Here is a 25,873-nt window from a genome sequence, read left to right on the forward strand (position 1 = left end):
AAAGGCAGAGCGCGAAATTCAAAAGATATTTTTTAGAAATATTTAACTTTCACACATTAACAAGTCCAATACAGCAAATGAAAGATACACATCTTGTGAATCCAGTCAACATGTCCGATTTTTTAAATGTTTTACAGCGAAAACACCACATATATTTATGTTAGCTCACCACCAAATACAAAAAAGGACAGACATTTTTCACAGCACAGGTAGCATGCACAAAGCCAACCTAACTAACCAAGAACCAACCAAACTAACCAAGAAACAACTTCATCAGATGACAGTCTTATAACATGTTATACAATAAATCTATGTTTTGTTCGAAAAATGTGCATATTTGAGGTATAAATCAGTTTTACATTGCAGCTACCATCACAGCTACCGTCAGAAATAGAACCGAAGCAGCCAGAGTAATTACAGATACCAACGTCAAATACCTAAATACTCATCATAAAACAGTTCTGAAAAATCGATGGTGTACAGCAAATTAAAGACAAACATCTTGTGAATCCAGCCAATATTTCCGATTTTTTAAGTGTTTTACAGCGAAAACACAATATAGCATTATATTAGCTTACTACAATAGCCTACCACACTACCGCATTCATTCATCAAGGCACGTTAGCGATAGCAGTAGGCACGTTAGCGATAGGGAATAAACCAGCAAAATATATTAATTTTCATTAACCTTCATAAACCTTCATCAGATGACAGTCCTATAACATCAGGTTATACATACACTTATGTTTTGTTCGAAAATGTGCATATTTATAGCTGAAATCAGTGGTTATACATTGTGCTAACGTAGCATCTTTTTCCCAGAATGTGCGGATATTTTTATGACACTCCAACTATTCTGACCAAATAACTGTTCATAAACGTTACTAGAAAATACATGTTGTATAGGAAATGATAGATACACTAGTTCTTAATGCAATCGCCGTTAGAATTCTAAAAATAACTTCATTACGATATGCAGTTTACGTTATGGCGAGAGCGTGCCCAAACCTGGTCGCAAACTACTAGTACAACATGTTCGACAGATATATGAAATAGCATCATAAAATGGGTCCTACTTTTGATGATCTTTCATCAGAATGTTGTACAAGGGGTCCTTTGTCGGGAACAATCGTTGTTTGGATTTAGAACGTCCTCTTCTCCAGTCAATTAGCACGGAAAGCTAGCAAAGTGGCGCTAAGCTCTCCTTCCTGAACAAAGGCACACAACGCAACACGCCTAACGCCCCGAATAAATTTCAATAATCTAATAAAACTATATTGAAAAAACATACTTTACGATGATATTGTCACATGTATCAAATAAAATCAATGCCGGAGATATTAGTCGTCCATAACGACAGCTTATCAGAAGGCAAATCCAGGTCCCTTCACGCGCTCTCCAGAAAACAGGAAACTGGTGACACGTCATGCCGAGAGCTATTATTCGACCCCAGATCAAGTTACACACTCCATTTCTTCTCTCACTGCCTGTCGACATCTAGTGGAAGACGTATGAAGTGCATCTATACTAATATATATCAAGGACATTAATAGGCAGGCCCTAGAACAGTGCATCGATTTCAGATTTTCCACTTCCTGTCAGGAAGTTTGCTGCAAAAGGAGTTCTGTTTTACTCACAGATATAATTCAAACTGTTTTAGAAACTAGAGAGTGGTTTCTATCCAATAGTAATAATAATATGCATATTGTACGAGCAAGAATTGAGTATGAGGCCGTTTAAATTGGGCACGATTTTCCCCCAAAGTGAAAACAGCGCCCTCTGTCCTCAACAGGTTAACTAGTAAATAGTAGCCTACAGCAAAGTGTTTTAAAATAATTTATAACTTGTTAACAGTTTCTGCTACCAAGTGGGTTTTAGCTTGCTTGAGCCTGCTAACTGAGGAGTGTTAATTCACCTGTTTCCATACATGTTTCATTTCAAAACATTTATCTTACACAGGAGTTATTTAATCTAACTGCTTAACTATTTATCTGTACATGCAATTGTATTTGGGTTTTTTTACAAAAAAAATCTCAATCTTTACAGGAAAACGCCACGGGCACTATCTAATGTGTGGAGACATTTCACTGCAGCTAATGTTATATGTGAATCATATGTGAAGAATGCAACAAAGATGCAGAATCATCTGGCCAAGTGCATAAAGTTCCCTCAGCTCTCACAACAAGCAACCTCTGACAAAAGTCCCTCTACTTCTATTTGAGGTGAAAATTATGAATCAGACACCTTATTGATAGCAACAGCTAATGGTCCTCCTGGAATCAGAAGTTATTTTGGCTCAATGTAGGAACGTAGTCACATGTCTTCCAAGACGGCGTAGCAGTGTAGACGTCTTTGTCCTGTCGTGTCCCGTGTCCCTTGTATATATCTTTTTACATCTTTTTCTTCGCATATCTTTTAAAAATACTTTCTTAAACCTCAACTTCTAAATACTCTCCTCCAACCCGCCTCACCCAATGTGGCGTGGATCTGCTTTTTTCTAAAGTATTTCTATTTACTTCTGATTTGGAATCCATCTACTGAAGATAGCCAGCTAACTGCCTACCAGCTATCAGTTAGCAAACCATTCCTAGCGGTCATCAGCTAACCTTTAGCTCGGAAAGCTCTCGCTAGTTTGAACAACGCGACTAAAACCAGAGCATAACGGACCTATTTCTCTCCATATCCCCGGATTCCTACCGCAAACTCTGAACATTTTCATCTGGATCTTCGCAACTAGCTAACCACAATCGGGTGACCACTCCTGGCTAGCGTTTCCATCCCGGAGCAGGCACCGGAGCAGGCACCAATTAGCCTGAAGCTAATTGGCTAGGGCTCCTGTGCTACCACTGAAGCCCACTCCTGGGCTACAAGACCCGGACCCATTTACTGCCGGTACGGAGCACGGAACCCCGCCTATCCTCTACGACTGGAATACCGACATAATCTGCCCGGGGACTCCAACAGGCCCCTCAGACGTGACGCCCGCTGAAGGCCCATTCTGCTAACCTACTAGGCCTGTTAGCTACCTAGAGCTACCTGGAACCCTACTAATTCCACGACTGGTCTATCGACGTCACCGCACGAAGAGGCAAAAACAGACTTCCCCCCCATCGCGACGTCCCCCAAAGGCTAACTTGCCTGCCCCGGTCTGCTAACTGCTAGCTTATCTTGCAGCTAGCGCAGCCAGGAAGCTAGCACCAGTTAGCAAACACAATTCTACAATTCACAACCTCTCTTTCGCCATCGCTATCCGGCTTGGATTCTCTGTCGACACGACCACGTCTGGTTTGCAGACGTGCCCTCAACCGGTGCCCTCAACCGGCCTCCGTCTGAGCAGACCCCCTCCGTCTGAGCAGACCACCCCCCCGGGCTACTAACTTTAAACGCGTGCTAGCTTAGTGGAGGCCTCACTACTCCATCTACGGCTGCCCCCTGGACACTATGATCACTTGGCTACATAGCTGATGCCTGCTTGACTGTCCATTAATTCACGGTACTCCATTCTGTTTATTTGTGTTTTATCTGTCGGCTCTGTGCCTTAACTCAGGATCTGTGTGTAGTTAATCCGACCCTCTCTGCCCAGTCGTCGCCATTTTTACCTTCTGTTGCTGTGTTAGCTGACTAGCTGCTGTTATCTCACCTGTTGTTTTAGCTAGCTCTCCCAATCATGACCTGCAATCACTTTATGCCTTATTGTATGTCTCTCTCAAATATCAATATGCCTTGCATACTGTTGTTCAGGCTAGTTATCATTGTTTTGGTTTGCAATGGACCCCGTAGTTCCACTCTCCGTACCTCTGATACCTCCTTTGTCCCACCCCCCACACATGCGGTGACCTCACCCATTGAGACCAGCATGTCCAGAGATACAACCTCTCTTATCATCACCCAGTGCCTGGGCTTGCCTCCGCTGTACCCGTGCCCCACCATACCCTGGTCTGCACATTATGCCCAGAATCTATTCTACCACGCCCATAAATCTGCTCCTTTTATTCCTTGTCCCCAACGCTCTAGGCGACCAGTTTTGATAGCCTTTAGCCGCACCCTCATCCTACTACTCCTCTGTTCCTCGGGTGATGTGGAGGTAAACCCAGGCCCTGCATGTCCCCAGTCACCCTCATTTGTTGACTTCTGTGATCGAAAAAGCCTTGGCCTCATGCATGTCAACATCAGAAGCCTCCTCCCTAAGTTTGCCTTACTCACCGCTTTAGCACACTCTGCCAACCCTGATGTCCTTGCCGTGTCTGAATCCTGGCTTAGGAAGGCCACCAAAAACTCTGAGATTTCCATACCCAACTATAACACTTTCCGTCAAGATAGAACTGCCAAAGGGGGAGGAGTTGCAATCTACTGCAGAGATAGCCTGCAAAGTTCTGTCATACTTTCCAAGTCTATGCCCAAACAGTTCGAACTTCTAATTTTTAAAATTAATCTCTCCAGAAATAAGTCTCTCACTGTTGCCGCCTGCTACCGACCCCCCTCAGCTCCCAGCTGTGCCCTGGACACCATCTGTGAATTGATCGCTCCCCATCTAGCTTCAGAGTTTGTTCTGTTAGGTGACCTAAACTGGGATATGCTTAACACCCCGGCAGTCCTACAGTCTAAGCTTGATGCCCTCAATCTCACACAAATCATCAAGGAACCCACCAGGTACAACCCTAAATCCGTAAACATGGGCACCCTAATAGACATTATCCTGACCAACTTGCCCTCCAAATACACCTCTGCTGTCTTCAATCAAGATCTCAGCGATCACTGCCTCATTGCCTGTATCCGCCACGGGTCCACGGTCAAACGACCACCCCTCATCACTGTCAAACGCTCCCTGAAACACTTCTGCGAGCAGGCCTTTCTAATCGACCTGGCCCGGGTACCCTGGAAGGATATTGACCTCATCCCGTCAGTTGAGGATGCCTGGTCATTCTTTAAAAGTTACTTCCTCACCATATTAGACAAGCATGCTCCGTTCAAAAAATGCAGAACCAAGAACAGATATAGCCCTTGGTTCACTCCAGACCTGACTGCCCTCGACCAGCACAAAAACATCCTGTGGCGAACTGCAATAGCATCGAAGAGCCCCCGTGATATGCAACTGTTCAGGGAAGTCAGGAACCAATACACGCAGTCAGTCAGGAAAGCAAAGGACAGCTTTTTCAAGCAGAAATTTGCATCCTGTAGCTCTAACTCCAAAAAGTTCTGGGATACTGTAAAGTCCATGGAAAACAAGAGCACCTCCTCCCAGCTGCCCACTGCACTGAGGCTAGATAACACGGTCACCACTGATAAGTCCGTGATAATCGAAAACTTCAACAAACATTTCTCAATGGCTGGCCATGCCTTCCACCTGGCGACTCCAACCTTGGCCAACAGCCCCGCCCCCCCCGCTGCTACTCGCCCAAGCCTCCCCAGCTTCTCCTTTACCCATATCCAGATAGCAGATGTTCTGAAAGAGCTGGAAAACCTGGACCCATACAAATCAGCTGGGCTTGACAATCTGGGCCCCCTATTTCTGAAACTGTCCGCTGCCATTGTCGCACCCCCTATTACCAGCCTGTTCAACCTCTCCTTCGTATCATCTGAGATCCCCAAGGATTGGAAAGCTGCCGCTGTCATCCCCCTCTTCAAAGGGGGAGACACCCTGGACCCAAACTGTTACAGACCTATATCCATCCTGCCCTGCCTAGCTAAGGTCTTCGAAAGCCAAGTCAACAAACAGATCACTGACCATCTCGAATCCCACCCTACCTTCTCCGCTGTGCAATCCGGTTTCCGAGCCGGTCACGGGTGCACCTCAGCCACGCTCAAGGTACTAAACGATATCATAACCGCCATCGATAAAAGACATTACTGTGCAGCCGTCTTCATCGACCTGGCCAAGGCTTTCGACTCTGTCAATCACCATATTCTTATCGGCAGACTCAATAGCCTCGGTTTTTCTAATGACTGCCTTGCCTGGTTCACCAACTACTTTGCAGACAGAGTTCAGTGTGTCAAATCGGAGGGCATGTTGTCCGGTCCTCTGGCAGTCTCTATGGGGGTACCACAGGGTTCAATTCTCGGGCCGACTCTTTTCTCTGTATACATCAATGATGTTGCTCTTGCTGCGGGCGATTCCCTGATCCACCTCTACGCAGACGACACCATTCTGTATACTTCCGGCCCTTCCCTGGACACTGTGCTATCTAACCTCCAAACGAGCTTCAATGCCATACAACACTCCTTCCGTGGCCTCCAACTGCTCTTAAACGCTAGTAAAACCAAATGCATGCTTTTCAACCGTTCGCTGCCTGCACCCGCACGCCCGACTAGCATCACCACCCTGGACGGTTCCGACCTAGAATATGTGGACATCTATAAGTACCTAGGTGTCTGGCTAGACTGCAAACTCTCCTTCCAGACTCATATCAAACATCTCCAATCCAAAATCAAATCTAGAGTCGGCTTTCTATTCCGGAACAAAGCCTCCTTCACTCACGCCGCCAAACTTACCCTAGTAAAACTGACTATCCTACCGATCCTCGACTTCGGCGATGTCATCTACAAAATAGCTTCCAATACTCTACTCAGCAAACTGGATGTAGTTTATCACAGTGCCATCCGTTTTGTTACTAAAGCACCTTATACGACCCACCACTGCGACCTGTATGCCCTAGTCGGCTGGCCCTCGCTACATGTTCGTCGTCAGACCCACTGGCTCCAGGTCATCTACAAGGCTATGCTAGGCAAAGTGCCGCATTATCTCAGTTCACTGGTCACGATGGCTACACCCACCCGTAGCACGCGCTCCAGCAGGTGTATCTCACTGATCATCCCTAAAACCAAAACCTCATTTGGACGCCTTTCCTTCCAGTTCTCTGCTGCCTGCGACTGGAACGAATTGCAAAAATCTCTGAAGTTGGAGACTTTTATCTCCCTCAACAACTTTAAAAATCTGCTATCCGAGCAGCTAACCGATCGCTGCAGCTGTACATAGTCCATCTGTAAACTACCCACCCAATTTACCTACCTCACCCCCATACTGCTTTTATTTATTTACTTTTCTGCTATTTTGCACACCAGTATCTCTTCTTGCACATGATCATCTGATGATTTATCACTCCAGTGTTAATCTGCTAAATTGTAATTATTCGATTTATTGCCTACCTCATGCCTTTTGCACACATTGTTTATAGATTCTCTTTTTTCTACCATGTTATTGACTTGTCTATTGTTTACTCCATGTGTAACTCTGTGTTGTTGTCTGTTCACACTGCTATGCTTTATCTTGGCCAGGTCGCAGTTGCAAATGAGAACTTGTTCTCAACTAGCCTACCTGGTTAAATAAAGGTGAAATAAAAAATAAATAAAATAAAAGTCAGAGAAATGCTGATGAATGTTTTGCTCGAGCTGTGTATGCAACTGGTTCACATCTGATGCTCATAGGAAATGTGTATTGGAAGAGATTTTTGAATGTTCCTCACTCAGCATACACCCCCCCAACCAGACATGCGTTATCTATTCATTTGCTGGATGCAGAGTTCAACAGAGTTCAAGTGAAGGTCAAGCAAATCATAGAGAAAGCAGACTGTATTGCAATCATCTCTGATGGGTGGTCAAATGTTCGTGGGCAAGGAATAATTAACTACATCACCTCCACCCCTCGACCAATATTCTACAAGAGCACAGACACAAGGGACAGACACACCGTTCTCTACATTGCAGATGAGCTGAAGGCAGTCATCAATGACCTTGGACCACAGAAGGTATTTGCACTCGTGACAGACAATGCTGCGAACACGAAGGCTGCGTGGTCTAAAGTGGAGGAGTCCTACCCTCCAATCAAACCCATTGGCTGTGCTGCTCAAGTATTGAATCTGCTCCTCAAGGACAGCATGGCACTGAAAACAATGGTTACACTCTACAAGAAAGCCATGGTATGGTTAGGTATGTAAAGGGTCATCAAGTTATAGCAGCAATCTACCTCACCAAGCAAAGTGAGAAGAATAAGAGCACCACATTGAAGCTGCCCAGCAACACCCATTTGGGATGGTGTTGTCATCATTTTTGTCTCCTGGAGGGGAAGGAGTCGCTCCAAGAAATGGCCATATCACAGTCTGCCGATATGGACAGCCCCATTAAGAGGATCCTCCTGGATGATGTATTTTGGGAGAGAGTGGTAAGCAGCGTGAAACTCCTAAAACCTATAGCAGTAACCATTGCACTGATTGAGGGAGACAATGCCATCCTGTCTGATGTTCAGACTTTGCTTGCAGATGTAAGAGAAGAAATCCATACTACCCTGCCCACTTCACTGTTGCTCCAAGCGGAGGAAACTGCAGTTCTGAAATACATGAAAAAGCGTGAAGACTTCTGTCTGAAGTCCATACACATCGCAGCATACATGTTGGACCCCAAGTATGCTGGCAAGAGCATCCTGTCTGGTGCAGAGATCAACAATGCCTATGGTGTCATCACTACCGTGTCTCGCCACCTTGGCCTGGATGAGGGCATGGTTCTTGGCAGTCTGGCGATGTACACTTCCAAGCAAGGGCTTTGGGATGGAGATGCAATATGGCAGTCGTGGCAACATATCTCATCAGCCACCTGGTGGAAGGGACTTTGTGGATCTGAGGCTCTTTCCCCTGTTGCCTCCATCATCCTCCAGATCCCACTAACATCAGCCGCCTCAGAGCACAACTGGTCCTTGTTTGGGAACACGCACACCAAAGCACGCAACAGGCTGACCAATACAAGGGTTCAAAATTGGTGGCTGTCCGGGCAAATTTGAGGCTTTCTGAGCCTGACAACGAGCCATCCTCAACCAGGTTGGAAAGTGACAGTGAAGATGAGGCCTCAGAGTCTGATGTTCAAGAGGTGGACATTGAGGAGGTCCAGGGAGAAGACATGGAAGCCTGAGAGGAAGACAACCAAAGCTTTAGTTTCTAGACTCATCATTTTACGGATGTATGTTGAAAAAATTATTGGGAGATGCGATGGATCATTGGGGATCTTTTCAATATTCCCTTTATTTTGTTGTTCAGTGTAATCATCCCATGTGAAGAGTCAACTCATTTCATTAAAGTTAAATTCGTAACTAAATTGTTTTTTAAATTTCTATTGGAAGGATTTAATCGTTTGCAATTATGTCTACTTATGATATGTCATGCCCTGATCTGTTTCACCTGTCCTCCACCCACCTCCAGGTGTCGCCCATCTTCCCAATTATCCCTTGTGTATTTATACCTGTGTTCTCTGTCTGTTTGTTGCCAGTTTGTCTTGTTTGTTCAAGCTTGCCAGCATTTTCCTGTCAGCTCCTATCTTTCCCAGCCTCTCTTTTCTTGTCCTCCTTGTTTTTGACCTTTGCCTGTCGTGACCCTGTACCCACCCGCCTGACCTCTCTGCCTGTCCCTGACCCTGAGCCTGCCTCCTGTCCTGTACCTTTGCTCCACCTCTGGATTACTGAACTCTGCCTGACCCTGAGTCTGCCTGCCATCCTGTACCTTTGCCTTACCCTAGATTATCAACCTCTGCCTGCCTTGACCTGTCTTTACCTGCCCCTGTTTCTACAATAAACATTGTTACTTCGACAGTCTGCATCTGGGTCTTACCTTGATTCCTGATATGATAAGGTTAAAGGTTTATGTTTCTGTCTCCATATGATATGGTAAATATATCCAATGCAAAAAAACATCTACATTTAAATGGTATTAATATTCATTAGCATATATTTCCATTAATTCCCATATATTCCCATTAATTCCCATATATTCCCGTTAATTCACACGGAAAGTTTCCACCTCTGAATATTCCCCAAAATGTGTACCCCTAATCACAAGGCTACTGCTGTGTGGGCATACTGTATCTTTACTGTAGGGTTCTTAACTTAATTAACACCTTCTTGACTACAAAAAATTCGAAGAGCCTTTTTTGACGCTTTTGTAACACTAAAAGGTGCAATATGTTACTTATCTTTCTATTTTTATTCACTGCAGATGGTGTAGATGTGTTAGAAAGTGAGGACAACATGAAACAACACACTGTGTTTGTCTTCATCATAGTCTCCGAGATCAAATAGACTGAACAGTAACAAGTGTCGCTGTATTGACATCTTACCCCCTGATGCTGTGACCCTGTGTAACAATACTCGTCCTCGTCTAATGACGAGTATGAAAGATCGGACCAATGTGCAGCGTGGTAATTGTCCATTTTAATGAAATCCAACTGAACATGAACACTGAATGACAAAACAACAAAAGAGAATGAACGAGACTGAAACAGTTCTGTATGGAAAAAACACAGACACAGAAAACAACTACCCACAACCCATAGTGGGAAAACAGGCTACCTAAGTATGATTCTCAATCAGAGACAACGATCGACAGCTGCCTCTGATTGAGAACCATACCAGGCCAAACACAGAAATACAAAACAAGACTACAAAACATAGAATGCCCACCCCAACTCACGCCCTGACCAAACTAAACTAAAGACATAACAAAGGAACTAAGGTCAAAACGTGACACCCTGGACATCCAATTCCTCACCTTTATTACAGATGATGAAGTCACTAATAGACAGGATGATTTATAACAGGGATGAGCAACTGGTGGCCCGGGCTCCACTTTTGTAGACTTTTTAATTTCCCAATAAAACATTTTAAAATGTTGGAACTCAGTTGGGGTTTCAACTTACTGTTGAGAGTTAGAATAGTAATTTGGTTGGGGGGTGGGCCTCCAACGAAATTTCACTTAGGCCCACCAAAAGGCTAGGGCCGGCTCTGACCGGATGTGTGGGTATGGATGTGGGTAAAGAGTTCAGATTTTTTGTGGCCCCCACACCCGTCAAAGTTGCCCATCCCTGATTTACAGGTTTACAATACAGCACATCTCTTTCTCTCTGTCTGTCTCTCTCTCTATCCATTGATGGTTTGTCTCTCTTCTCTCCTCTTGATCACGTGGTAACCATCACTCTCATGTTACACATGTAATATTGCTGTGTGTCTGGCCTCGACTCAAGTTCTCCCATGACTCTCTTCAGTGTGAGTTATTAGAAAACCAGAGTAGATGGGTGCATACTGTATATTGAGTGTTTTTCTACGAGGGCCACAGAGTTTAAAAACAACAACTACATTAGAACTCTGCACAGGAAGTTAGTTATGTAACTGTCATTTTTGTTGTTGTTATGTAATTATCAATATTTTATGTCCATACTTTGAAACGCCTTTGACACAACATTGACTTGGCCTTTTAAGTCCCAATGTAAGGTCTGTCTGTAGGCCTATGTATAGAGAAGTGATAAGCAAAACAAAATCATTTGTCAAATTTGAAGCAATATCAATATCATCAAGTAACCCCCAGGCAACAACCATTATGACAATCTTTTTTTTTTATGACAGCAAAATCATTTTGCGTTCCTGAAAACCTTACTGTATGAATTGTGCCAACATATTTTCTACCAACCAACCAACTTCGACATCTGTGAGAGGAAACACAATCAAATATGCAAATGAATGCAAAATGTTGGCTTTTAGCAGAGAGAGAGAGAGAGAGAGAGAGAGAGAGAGAGAGAGAGAGAGAGAGAGAGAGAGAGAGAGAGAGAGATGAAGGAAGCTCATTAAAACGATTATTACCGTCTTTTAAAAGAACAGTTGGGCTGGTATTTCAGTAGAGATGGGTTTTGGAACTGATTCTCTGGTATTTCAGTAGAGATGGGTTTTGGAACTGATTCTCTGGTATTTCAGTAGAGATGGGTTTTGGAACTGATTCTCTGCCTAATTGCCTGGAGTTGGCTGTCTGTCAGCTCCATTTTGTTTTCAGCAAATAAAAGCTGTAAATTAGTGGTAATGAAAATCTTGGAGGGAATCAACGAGGAGGTAGTAGAGGCAGAATGTAACTCCTGAGCCCTCTGATGAAACTGGGAAAAAGACACTTCTGGGGTAGAGAGAAAAATAAAACATTTTAACTTGTATCAGAAGTGTGATTTGTTGTGCTGTCGTCTTTTGGAAACCTTCACCGAGTAAAAATAAATTGTGCGGGTCTAATTGATCAAGAGCAAGTTGATGTGTTGAATAGTTATTTTTCTCTTAATGGAAATGCTTCCTATTTCAGAGCTGTATAGATCAGAGGAGGTTGGTGGGAGGAGCTATAGGAGGATGGGCTCATTGTAATGGCAGGAATGGAATGAATGGAACGGTATCAAACACATCAAACATATGGAAACCATGTTTTACTCCATTCCATTTACTCCATTCTAGCCAATACAATGAACCCATCCTCTTATAGCTCCTCCCACTAGCCTCCGCTGGTACAGATGTAGACCTTAACACACATTTTCCTGTTGATTCGAGGTGAGTGCAATTTTTTGCAGTGTTTACAGAATAATTTATGGTTTGCTTCAGATTTTTACTGCCTTTCATCTACCTTGTGTACTATACATTTTTCGAGCTAAAAAGGGGTCCAAAGAGATTGAGAGGGAGACAGATCATCCTGCACAGCCAAGTGGAACTGACTGTGGAGACGCATAAAATAAGCCTTTTAACGTTAATGAGCGACTTTTTTACACACATTTACATGCCCTCAAACCCCCTTTTATTTAGCCTGAATCATTCAAAAACATGCCTAATGCATTTACACACATTTGTTTACATGTGAAATTAACTTATATGTTTCCTATGTGTAGTTGATCATGTATGCATGAATTAAATCAAGTCATCGTAATTGCATTAACGATGATGATTAATCCTCATTGTTTGGTATTGTTGATCATAAGAATCGTTCAAGGCAGTGTACATCATTAATCCTAATTGCCTTCTAATAATATAACTAATTTAGGAGGTATTTACAGAAGTCCCACTGCAGTCTTAATAAAGACTCATGGAACTATAGTAGTTTATTAATGACTACTATAATTATCTGATGCCATCTGCATGTTCTGCATCGCAGTGCTGTAGCTGAGCTGTAATATAATACTGTAGTAAAAATGAATTGGATTGATTTTCAGATGCTCGAAGAGCTTTACATTGTACAGGGAAACTCACCTACTCCACTACTACCAATGTGTAGCATCCACCTCTAGGCCTAATGTGTTTGAGTGCTCAGTTTGGTTGGACTTGCATCCACTAAAACATTTCTCCTAAATGATAATATTGTTATATTATTATTTCTCAAACATATTGTGTTTCTTCCGCTCCTCTTATGTTGCAGACCTACCCAGTGCCCAGTTTGGGGGATGAAGACTTTAACATTCCCCCCATCACACCTCCCACCATCCCAGAACACATGCTGCACCCCCACCTACCAGAGTCGGAGTCTGGCTCCTACCACCCGCTGGCTCCCGTTCACTCCCAGAGTGGCCTACACCCCTTCCACCTGCAGGGAATGGACATGATGGGCCAGGATGGAGGGCTGTTGAGCCAAAATGGCAGCCTGATGTCCAGCACCCTGTCTGTGGTGAGTCTAGCCTGATGCCACTAGCAAGCAGTGTGCCATTTTCTGCTCTGGAGGGCAGCTGTGGGTGCAGGCATATGTTCCATCCCAGCAACAACACACCTGATCCAAGTAATCGAGGGCTTGACGAGTGGTTGGTTGGTTCAATCAGGTGTGTTGGTGCTGGGATAGAACAAAACCTGGACACCCCATTGGTTCTCCGCTGTACTAATGGATGATCCATTTGTTTTTAGATGGTTGATGGGGAGTTTTCCCCTGATATTTATTCACGAGAAATGGAAAACAATCTGGTGGGGTGACATTCAGAAGAAATACACTTAATGCAAGTCTTCACTTTTCAAAAAGTGAAGAAACGAAACTTAAACTTTTAGATTTGTCTTTCCTTGCAGAAACCTCACAGTGTGATAGGTGTCATGACTAACCGTGGTTAACTACTCTGCATAGGTATTGGAGATCATCTCCCATTCTTGTCAAAGTGAAACTTCTCACCTCCCGCTCTCAGCCATTATTCTGTCTGCCTTTGGCCATGTTCACCATATTCAATATTATGCGTCATCAGCACCTCCACCACTGAGGAGCTACATGGTTTCACCGTATGCGGTCTACATGGTCTTTATGATTTTCCCTAGTGCATATTTATTTCCATTAATCATGACCTGTGTAGCTGTGTGTGTTTAGCCCCCGGGTTCTACTAGCCAGGGATATTGAACCTCATAGCCCCACTCTTAAACCATATAACCCAATTTCCCTTTTCAATGTGGGACTTCATGATTTCCAAGGCTGGACATATCAGCTTATTTTCCACTTTAGGCCAAACATCTTGGCTATGACCATATTATGTTTCACATTCACTAAGTAGGCCAAACATCTTGGCTACGACCATATTATGTTTCACATTCACTAAGTAGGTAAAACATATTGGCTATGACCATATTATGTTTCACATTCACTAAGTAGCTAAAAAATCTTGGCTACGACCATATTATGTTTCACATTCACTAAGTAGGCCAAAAATCTTGGCTACGACCATATTATGTTTCACATTCACTAAGTAGGTAAAACATCTTGGCTACGACCATATTATGTTTCACATTCACTAAGTAGCTAAAACATCTTGGCTACGACCATATTATGTTTCACATTCACTAAGTAGCTAAAACATATTGGCTACGACCATATTATGTTTCACATTCACTAAGTAGCTAAAACATCTTGGCTACGACCATATTATGTTTCACATTCACTAAGTAGCTAAAACATATTGGCTATGACCATATTATGTTTCACATTCACTAAGTAGGCCAAAAATCTTGGCTACGACCATATTATGTTTCACATTCACTAAGTAGCTAAAACATCTTGGCTACGACCATATTATGTTTCACATTCACTAAGTAGCTAAAACATCTTGGCTACGACCATATTATGTTTCACATTCACTAAGTAGCTAAAACATATTGGCTACGACCATATTATGTTTCACATTCACTAAGTAGCTAAAACATCTTGGCTACGACCATATTATGTTTCACATTCACTAAGTAGGTAAAACATCTTGGCTACGACCATATTATGTTTCACATTCACTAAGTAGGTAAAACATCTTGGCTACGACCATATTATGTTTCACATTCACTAAGTAGCTAAAACATCTTGGCTACGACCATATTATGTTTCACATTCACTAAGTAGCTAAAACATCTTGGCTACGACCATATTATGTTTCACATTCACTAAGTAGGTAAAACATCTTGGCTACGACCATATTATGTTTCACATTCACTAAGTAGGTAAAACATCTTGGCTACGACCATATTATGTTTCACATTCACTAAGTAGGTAAAACATCTTGGCTACGACCATATTATGTTTCACATTCACTAAGTAGCTAAAACGTCTTGGCTACGACCATATTATGTTTCACATTCACTAAGTAGGTAAAACATCTTGGCTCGAATCCCCGAGCTGACAAGGTAAAAATCTGTCGTTCTGCCCCTGAACAAGGCAGTTAACCCACTGTTCTTAGGCCGTCATTGAAAATAAGAATTTGTTCTAGTTCTTGCCTAGTTAACTAAAGGTCAAATAAAAAAATAAAAAAATATTATGTTTCACATCCACTAAGTAACTTAAACATTAGAGTTTTCTATTGCTCAACATTCGTAAATTGTTGTTGTTGTTTTTTGCAAGAAGGGAAAAGGAGCTGGGTTGGATGACCTGCTGGCTGAAAGACTCCCCAGATTGACAAAGGGTATTTTGTTCCCATTCACCTTAATGTTCTCACAGAACATCCATTTAGAGTGGCTATGAATTATGGTTGCCAGGCAACGAGGCTGAGAGCTTGTTGCCGCGGCAAGGAATGAAAGAGGCTGGACTGATGGAACCATGTCTTCTATACATTTAGCCTTCATTCTCTCAGTCTCTGGCCATATTGTTATTAACCACCGATAGGGGATTATAATCAACTCCATTTGAGTAAGTGTTCCATTAATAGGGAAATTGTCGAAGAGAAATTCAGTTCTGGGATGTGATTTTTTTCACAGAAACTGGGGATAAAAGCAGTGTATCTTTTAACCTTTTTAATTGAGAAGATATATTTTTTAAATGATGTAGGTCTAGAGATAAGTAGTTTACTTTTTCCTTCATTTAACATGTACTAAGCAGAGGGGGGAGATGGTGGGAGGCTGTAAAAATAATCATTCCTGATATGTCACATAGCCAGTCATGAGCCCAACTACCCCAATCTCTTTTATATAAAAAAAACTAAACATCTAGCTTTTTACCAGCATTCCACTACCGCCAATTTCCTGTTCGTAATGCACTAGTTTGCATTTTTTCCCCCCAATGAAATCCACCCACGTTATTGATACCATAAGGTAGGATTGTTAGTCAGACAAAGATAAAAGAATCTTTGGTATCCATTCATATTAGTGTCATAATGATGACCTGACTTGTGACTCACCTCTCCGATACTTCGGAAAGTTCCCTCACATCACCATGGGGATTAGGCTGTTTTCCACGGTAACCGACAGTTGCTAAACTTTTGCGATGATGTGCTCTATCTGGCGGTACCAACAGTCACACATCTGTATAAGGAGAGGAGGTGTTCAGTGGTTGGGCACAGGAAGTAGCCTGTAGGAAAAAAGAGAGTGTGTTATTCACCTGTTCTTCAAAAAGAGGAGAGAAGAGGCAGAAGAGGTCATGGGGTCGTTGGTGATATAAGGGGTGAAGGTGGAGGGGATGGATGGATGGATGGAGGGGATGGATGGAGCTAATCTCTGTAGATTATAGAGTTAACAGGAGTCACCTGTCCTGGTGTTGAGGTGAGCCTCTCCTCCCAAGCCTCACCTGTCCTGGTGTTGAGGTGAGCCTCTCCTCCCAAGCCTCACCTGTCCTGGTGTTGAGGTGAGCCTCTCCTCCCAAGCCTCACCTGTCCTGGTGTTGAGGTGAGCCTCTCCTCCCAAGCCTCACCTGTCGGGGACATTGTGTATGACATGGTGTCGGGGACATTGTGTATGACATGGTGTCGGGACATTGTGTATGACATGGTGTCGGGGACATTGTGTATGACATGGTGTCGGGGACATTGTGTATGACATGGTGTCGGGGACATTGTGTATGACATGGTGTCGGGGACATTGTGTGTGACATGGTGTTGGGGACATTGTGTGTGACATGGTGTCGGGGACAATATCAGGTGTGAGGCGTCGCCCAGGTCACCTGTCAGTCCCTGTGGCATCAGGTGACCTGGCCACACTCTGGGGTGGGGGGCAGAGGGCCACACTGAAGAGGCTATTCAATCAAAACCTACAACCGTGTTTCCTGTGGAAAGACAAAAATGACATTGTTCTTGTGCTGAAGAATGTTTGTTAGGATTTCAGTCATGGTTGAAACAAAGATGTGTGTGAAGAACCATTAGTGAGTGTATATGTGAGTGAGTGTGACTGAGCAGAGCTGTTTCAAGAGCGTTTCTAGGAGTGTGTTAAAGAGAGTTAAAAGTAGCATTATTGTATGCTATTTTAATGCCATTTAAAAACAACTCTACATTTTTCCCCCCAGATGCAACAAATGGTCAACTCCGATTCCCGGTACAGCAGCCATCAGCCAATGGAAGCACTCAGATCCAGGAGCCAATCAGGCATGGGACATCAGAGTCAACTGACCACCATCAACCAATCACAACTCAACACCCAGTTGGGACTGAGCGGAAACAACGTTACCCATAATTCCCCATCTCCTCCTGGGAGCAAGTCGGCCACACCCTCTCCTTCTAGCTCTGTTCATGAGGATGACAATGAAGAGTCAATAAAGGTGAGAAGAGTGATTGGCACACACACTGATGTCGACGCCCTCACACACACACCCACTGATGTCGACGCCTCTCCCACCCACACACTGATGTCAACGCCTCTCTCACACACACACATACATACACACACACACACACACACACACACACACACACACACACTGATGTCGACGTCCTCACACACACACACTGATGTCGACGCCTCACACACACACACTGATGTCGACGTCCTCACACACACACACTGATGTCGACGCCTCTCCCACACACACACACTGATGTCGACGCCTCTCTCACACACACACACACAAACACACACACACACACTGATGTCGACGTCCTCACACACACACACTGATGTCGACGCCTCACACACACACACTGATGTCGACGTCCTCACACACACACACTGATGTCGACGCCTCTCTCACACACACACACACACACACACACACACACACACACACACACACACACACACACACACACTGATGTCGACGTCCTCACACACACACACTGATGTCGACGCCTCTCTCACACACACACATACACACACACACACACACACACACACACACGCACACTGATGTCGACATCCTCACACACACACACTGATGTCGACGCCTCACACACACACACTGATGTTGACGCCCTCACACACACACACTGATGTCGACATCCTCACACACACACTGATGTCGACGCCTCACACACACACACTGATGTCGACGCCTCACACACACACACTGATGTTGACGCCCTCACACACACACACTGATGTCGACGACTCTCTCACACACACACACTGATGTCGACGCCCTCACACACACACTGATGTCGACGCCCTCATATACACACACTTATGTTGTCGCCCTCGTACACACACACACACACACAAACACACACTGATGTCGACGCCCTCACACACACACTCACACACACTGATGTCGACGCCCTCACACACACACTCACACACACTGATGTCTACGCCCTCACACACAAACACCTATGTTGACGCCCTCGTACACACACACACACCGATGTTGACGCCCTCACACGCGCGCATACACAATATGCACACATACACAAGCACCAACATTTTTTAACTTCCTTATAATACAGACACCCACACACACCTAGGGCTGTTACGGTGACCGTATTACCACCACACCAGCAGTCCCGAGTCATGACCGCAGTCAAATTCCATGTGACCGTTGAGTCACGGTAACTAGGCTCCTTCAAAACTGCGCTCTGATGCTCATTAGTAGCTTACCAAACTTGCTGACCGCCGGTCACTAATGTACTCTATTGTTCCTCCATCAGGTCCTAATGGTCTGGTACTCAGCGCTGTATTGTCCCTCAAACTACTCTGACATCAATGCAAATGCAGTCGTAAATCAAATCAAACACTTCATGAGAGCCCTGGCATTCAGGGTTTGAGTGGAATAGATCACCTGTTGGGCAGTGAGAGCCAGCTCCTCATACCTGGTTGATGCATGGAATGAAATAAGTGTTATAGGCTATGCCAGTGGTTCCCAAACTTTTTCGGTTACTGTACCACCAACTGAATTTCGCTCTGCCCAGAGTTCCCCTAAAGTAACTCCTCATGTGTATTTTACCAGTAGCCCTATGGTCTCACGAGTCTTCTCAAGTACCCCTGTGGATGGGCAGAGTACCCCCAGGGGTCCTAGTACTCCTGGTTGGGAACCACTGGGCTATGGTATGCAATTGCGTGAGAAAATACAGTTTTGATGGCCTCTATTAAAAAGAGGAGGATCCAATCAGATTTCAATAGGCTAGGCCTACTATATTTATTTCTCACCTTTCCTAATATTAAACACATTGCTTTCGCTTTCCAACCAGAGTAGCCTACCTGGCTGGCATGAAAAGGAACCGCGGGAAAAGCGTCCTCCATTCTCTTTTTCCCCCATTTTTTTTTTCACCTTGCCCCTGTTCTGACAGGTGCATGAAAATGGCCTATTCTAAGTCAAAACTAATTTCACATATATTATGTAGTTTATGTAAAGACAAGATGAAGTTGAGAGAATAGTATCAATTGTGAATGAGGCCCAGCGTGTGCAGTCTAAGGCAAGAAAAATTGCTTGCATTTTTTTGTTACTTTTTCAAATCATAGTTGCTTGCATCATGTAGCCTGGCCCATAGGCCTTTATGTTTTGATAAGGTTTGTATCACAACTAAAGTGGCCAAATATCTCTACGCCTAGCCTATAGGCCTAGGACACCTGGAACACGGTTGGAGAGCCCATAGCCTACAGACCCTAGTGAAACATGTTTTTATAAGGCAGAGTTTTGACTGGACACTATTTAAAAGAGGATCCCATCTTTCTCGTCTCCTATATTTATGGCTCAATTCTTAAAATTAAGCACTTTAATCCGCTTTACTACCTGGCATATTAAAAACCTCACCGCGGGAAGCGCTTCCTCCATTTGCGATTAGAGCTACGGATGACGTTTTTTGTGGGCCAGTCTAAATAGAAAATAATTCCACACATATATTAGTAGGCTATTTGTAAAGACCAGATTAAATTGAGAATAGTCTGAGAATATTATCGAGTGCTTGTCAAATTGTGAATTAGAGACTGATGAAGTGTGTGCAGCCTGCACATGAAACAGAGCAGAGTGTCATCATGCCTGTCATCATTAGAGTCGCTCATGCAGTCTTAGGCTATATTATTTAATTTCTAATACTTTCTAAGGTTTGTATCCCAACTAAAGTTGCATAAATAACTCTAAACTAAGCATTTAGTAGGACCTGTTTCAAATTATCACTTTATTAACCGTTCAACACAGAATAGCCGCATGTGCACACTCCCTTGGAAATCTTCTTACTATCAAAGAATATAAAATAATGCCACGGGAATTATTAGCAAATTTTGTCCGCTAATAAACAAATGTAGCCCATAGCCATACGGCCTAGATCAAGGCCTTAACATAAGGACGACTCAGAATATTCTGAAAAACATTTTCTTCACATCATAATGTTTCTTTAGACCGGCTGTCACGATCGTGTGGCGGATTAACGGACCAAAATGCAGCAGTTGGAAAATAAGCCATCTTCTTTTATTTTAACACGAAGATGAACACGACACAAAAACACTTTAACAAAACAAGAAAACAACAAAAACGACCGTGAAGCTACAAACGTTGTGCACATACAAACAGGCTACAAACGTTCTTACATAGACAATTACCCACAACCAATGAGAGCCTATGGCTACCCTAAATAAGGCTCCCAATCAGAGACAACCGAAATCAGCTGTCTCTAATTGGGAACCCATTCAGGTAACCATAGACTCTCCTAGATAACTAACCAACATAGACAACGCTAGACATATACACTCAACACAAAACCATCTACTACACCCCATAACCCCTTTACCAAATAAACACCCAAAACCAACAAAACATAAACATTCCCCATGTCACACCCTGACCTAACTAAAATAATAAAGAAAACGAAGAATAATAAGGCCAGGGCGTGACACCGGCCTAAGATAAATAATGGATTTATTGTGATGGTGTAGGCTATATTAAATGGATTTAGTGTGATGGTGTAGGCTATATTAAATGGATTTAGTGTGATGGTGTAGGCTATATTAAATGGATTTAATGTGATGGTGTAGGCTATATTAAATGGATTTAATGTGATGGTGTAGGCTATATTAAATGGATTTAGTGTGATGGTGTAGGCTATATTAAATGGATTTAGTGTGATGGTGTAGGCTATATTAAATGGATTTAGTGTGATAGTGTAGGCTATATTAAATGGATTTAGTGTGGTGGTGTAGGCTATATTAAATGGATTTAGTGTGATGGTGTAGGCTATATGAAATGGATGTAGTGTGATGGTGTAGGCTATATTAAATGGATTTAGTGTGATGGTGTAGGCTATATTAAATGGATTTAGTGTGGTGGTGTAGGCTATATTAAATGGATTTAGTGTGATAGTGTAGGCTATATTAAATGGATTTAGTGTGATGGTGTAGGCTATATTAAATGGATTTAGTGTGATGGTGTAGGATATATTAAATGGATTTAGTGTGATGGTGTAGGCTATATTAAATGGATTTAGTGTGATGGTGTAGGCTATATTAAATGGATGTAGTGTGATGGTGTAGGCTATATCAAATGGATTTAATGTGGTGGTGTAGGCTATTTGAAATGGATTTATTTGACTTTTAAAAAGTAGATGTTCCAAAGGTCCGCATCAGTGGCTTGTAGGCGGTGTGTGGAAGTCGGAGATGCTAAACGTGTTTATGTTAATTAAAGGTCAATTAATGTGAGACCAACAGTTATTTGGATGACAGTTACCGGCTGACAAAAGTTCATGACTGCCACAGCCCTACACACACCCACTATTCTATTCAAACACAAACACACACGCACACACACACACCCACTATTCTATTCAAACACAAACACGCACGCACGCACGCACACACACACACACACACACACACACACATTTGTATATGGGTGAGTCATCTGTAACCTTTGCGCCATTGCATTTGTTTACCCTCTTCCCTGGAGAAAAAAGTCACCGTGGAGAGATGCTATCTTAATGCTTATGTGATTGCTAATATAATGGTGCCATTTGCCATGTGTATGCAATACTATGTAAATCAATCCAAAGGGTACCTTTCCCAAACACCTTTGCCATATTGCACACCCATATTTTCACCGTATGTTTTAACTGCAAATAACAATCCTTTAGAAAATGAAACAATCTGGGAAAATGATCATGTTTAATTTAGTGGAATATAAAATCGAATGAGGTCAACATTTCAGAAATGTGCAGTGCGCTATTCAGCTGGATGGCTATTTTTGTGTTATCAGTATAAAACAAACATATTCAACACAGTGATGGAGAAGGAAAAGTCTGGCATGATTGTAACTACCGGTACTACCATCTGTCAAGGTGCTTTCATACAGATACTATTTCTTTATCTGTTTCCAAACTCTCACACTCAGGGTCATATTGACTATCTCACAATAAAAGCAAATTGTTTCAAACAGTACATTCCTATTGACCAAGATCATGTAAATTGAGAGAAATGTTTCAGAATGTAACGCAATATTTTTGGTATATACACTGTAAAACCATGAAATATGTCACACATTTATAACCAAACATCAGTGTTTAAACATAAGGCATTTAGACTTGCCATTAAGTCTTCTCATCTTAAGCACAGGCGTTTAGAATCCAAGATTAAACATGATAGTCAACTTTTTCGGGTCAGTTTCCAACCAGGAGAACACCTGTATCTCCTAAATGTTCCGATTTTAAACACTACTGTTTACCTTCCTATGGTCCCGTTTAGAGTGCATTTAGTCAATATAAATTGATGTGACTTTACATGCCTTTTATTCAGATCAGTGTTGTCTGTCACCTTACCTAAATTTCAGCTGAACAGGAAAAATATATATATTTTCAATCGCAGGGCTCTACGCTGACCTTTTTTACAAGGAGCACATGTGCGCACACAAAGACATTTAGGAGCACAATGAAAAATATTAGAGATATTAAAGCTAGAATCTTACATTTTTTTACAATCTAAACACTGTGACGCATTTTTATTGAAGTACTAAATGCCGCGTTTAAAAAGTGTTCCAGAAAAGTGTCTAGTTATATGTTCAGATCCAAAACACTTGGTTTTACAGTGTACGTTAGGTAGCATACAGTATGAGTTTTACATTTTCCTGCTCAGCTCCTATTGTCAGGAAAAGTCTGGGCCCCTACAGTATGTTTAGCATATTCACCCTTCATTTCCATCCTGTTCCATCATCTAATCAATCAATTACACCGATTCCACACTAATTCTTCTCTCTCCAGAAACCCATTTAGTCTGACCATTTCTATCTCTCCTCCCAGCAGGCAGAGAAGCGACCGGCAGCGGTCGAGACGGCCAAAAAACCCAAGACCCCCAAGAAGAAGAAGAAGAAGGATCCCAACGAACCCTCGAAGCCAGTTTCTGCCTACGCTCTGTTCTTCAGAGACACCCAGGCAGCCATCAAGGGATCCAACCCCAATGCTACTTTTGGAGAGGTATCCAAGATAGTGGCCTCCATGTGGGACGGCCTTGGAGAGGAACAGAAACAGGTATAACACCTATAGTTAGGGTGACCACATTTAAAATACCTAAATGTGGGACAAAAGGAGGATTTAGCGGTACATTTGCAGGACAGTGTAGCCTACATGAATAAAAACATTTAAAACAGGCTTGATTGAAGTAGCAGAAAATGTTGAATGAGCAACTAGTGAGAATGGAGATCCTCACAAATTTGACAAAATGACCATCTATCAGTCTAATACAGCTATTTAATTTTGTAGCTTTTCATCAAAAGCACACTTTTTTTAAAGTAGGTGGCCCATTGTTCTAGCTGGAATTTAGCCTGGAAGGATTTGAGAAATATGATTGGTTGACCATAGGCCTATGACATTGGCCTACGTCTCGTCTTGGCTGTGCAAAATATCAAATCTCAGCAACTATTGGAGAAGTGTTTACATCACCAGTAGGCTACTACATCCTTATGACATACTGGGCCTTCACAAAGTATTCATACCCCTTGACTTATTCCACATTTTGTTGTGTTACAGCCTGAATTATAAAAGGATTAAATTGATTGTTTTTCTCATCCATCTACACACAATACAGCATATTGACAAAGTGATTACAGCTGTGTCTTTCTGGGTAAGTCTCAAAAGAGCTTTCCAAACCTGGATTGTGCAACATTTGCCCATTATTCTTTTCAAAATTCTTCAAGCTCTGTCAAATTGGTTGTTGATGATTACAAGACAACCATTTTCATGTCTTGCAATAGATTTTCAAGTAGACTTAAGTCAAAACAGGAACATTCAATGTCTTCTTGGTAATTAACTCCAGTGTAGATTTGGCCTTGTGTTTTAGGTTATTGTCCTGCTGAAAGGTGAATTCATCGCCCAGTGTCTGGTGGAAAGCAGACTGAACCAGGTTTTCCTCTAGGATTTTGCCTGTGCTTAGCTCTATTCCATTTATTTTAGTTACTGAAAAACTCTGCAGTCCTTAATGATTACAAGTATAAACTGATGCAGCCACCACGATGCTTGAAAATATGGAGAGTGCTACTCTGTAAAGTGTTGTATTGGATTTGCCCCAAACATAACACTGTATTCAGAATTAAAAGTGAATTGCTTTGCCACATTTTTTGCAGTATTACTTCAGCGCCTTGTTGTACAGGCTTCCTGCTTTTCCCTCTGTCTGTCACGACTCCTCTCCTTGTTCGGGTGGCGTTCGACGATCGACGTCAACGGCTTTCTAGCCATCGCCGCTCCATTTCTCATATGTCCATTTGTTTTGTCTTGTTACATACACACCTGGTTTTCATTCCATAATCACACTGCATGTATTTAGTCCTTTGTTCCCCTCCATGTCTTTGTGTGTAATTGTTTATTGTTATGTGGATATTGTCAGGCGCCACACTTTTGTTATGTTCTGTGTTTTTGGCACGTTTATGTTTTTATGTGCTGTTGTTTTTGGACCGGAATTAAAGTGCGTCTGTTTACTACCCTCTGCTCTCCTGCACCTGACTTCGCCTCCCGTACACACCCCTAACACTGTCAATGATGTTAGTATTGTGGAGTAAATACAATGTTGTTGATCCATCCTCAGTTTTCTCTTATCAAAGCCATTAAACTCTGTAACTGTTTTAAAGTCACCATTGGCCTCATGGTGAAATCCCTGAGCGGTTTCCTTCCTCTCCTGCAACTGAGTTAGGAAGGACGCCTCTATCTTTGTTGTGACTGGGTGTATTGATCAAAGTGTAATTAATAGCTTCACCATGCTCAACGGTATGTTCAATGTCTCCTTTTTTTAACCCATCTACCAATAGGTGCCCTTCTTTGCGAGGCATTGGAAAACCTCCCTGGTCTTTGTGGTTGAATGTGTTTGAAATTCACTGCACAGCTGAGAGACCTTACAGATAATTGTATGTGTGGGGTATAGAGATGAGGTAGTCATTCAAACATCATGTTAAACACTTATTGCACACAGAGTGAGTCCATGCAACTTATTATGTGACTTGTGTTTACTTCTGAACTTATGTAGGCTTGCTATAAAAGGGATTGAATACTTGTTGACTCAAGA

General features: G+C 42.7%; 1 protein-coding gene across 2 annotated transcripts in view; it reads left to right on the forward strand.

The window, feature by feature from the left end:
- Positions 1-25,873, forward strand: part of LOC129823953 (thymocyte selection-associated high mobility group box protein TOX-like) — a 96,184-nt gene that overhangs the window by 57,311 nt on the left and 13,000 nt on the right. The window contains exons 4-6 of one of the 2 annotated variants that reach the window (XM_055883096.1): positions 13,182-13,427; positions 17,481-17,732; positions 23,626-23,850. In XM_055883096.1, the coding sequence (XP_055739071.1) occupies positions 13,182-13,427; positions 17,481-17,732; positions 23,626-23,850 (723 nt within the window). Of the gene's footprint in view, positions 1-13,181; positions 13,428-17,480; positions 17,733-23,622; positions 23,851-25,873 lie in introns of both variants that reach the window. The other variant, XM_055883095.1, reaches the window with a different exon arrangement.

The sequence above is a fragment of the Salvelinus fontinalis genome, chromosome 26 (assembly GCF_029448725.1).
Source record: "Salvelinus fontinalis isolate EN_2023a chromosome 26, ASM2944872v1, whole genome shotgun sequence".
Taxonomy (NCBI): Eukaryota; Metazoa; Chordata; class Actinopteri; order Salmoniformes; family Salmonidae; genus Salvelinus; species Salvelinus fontinalis.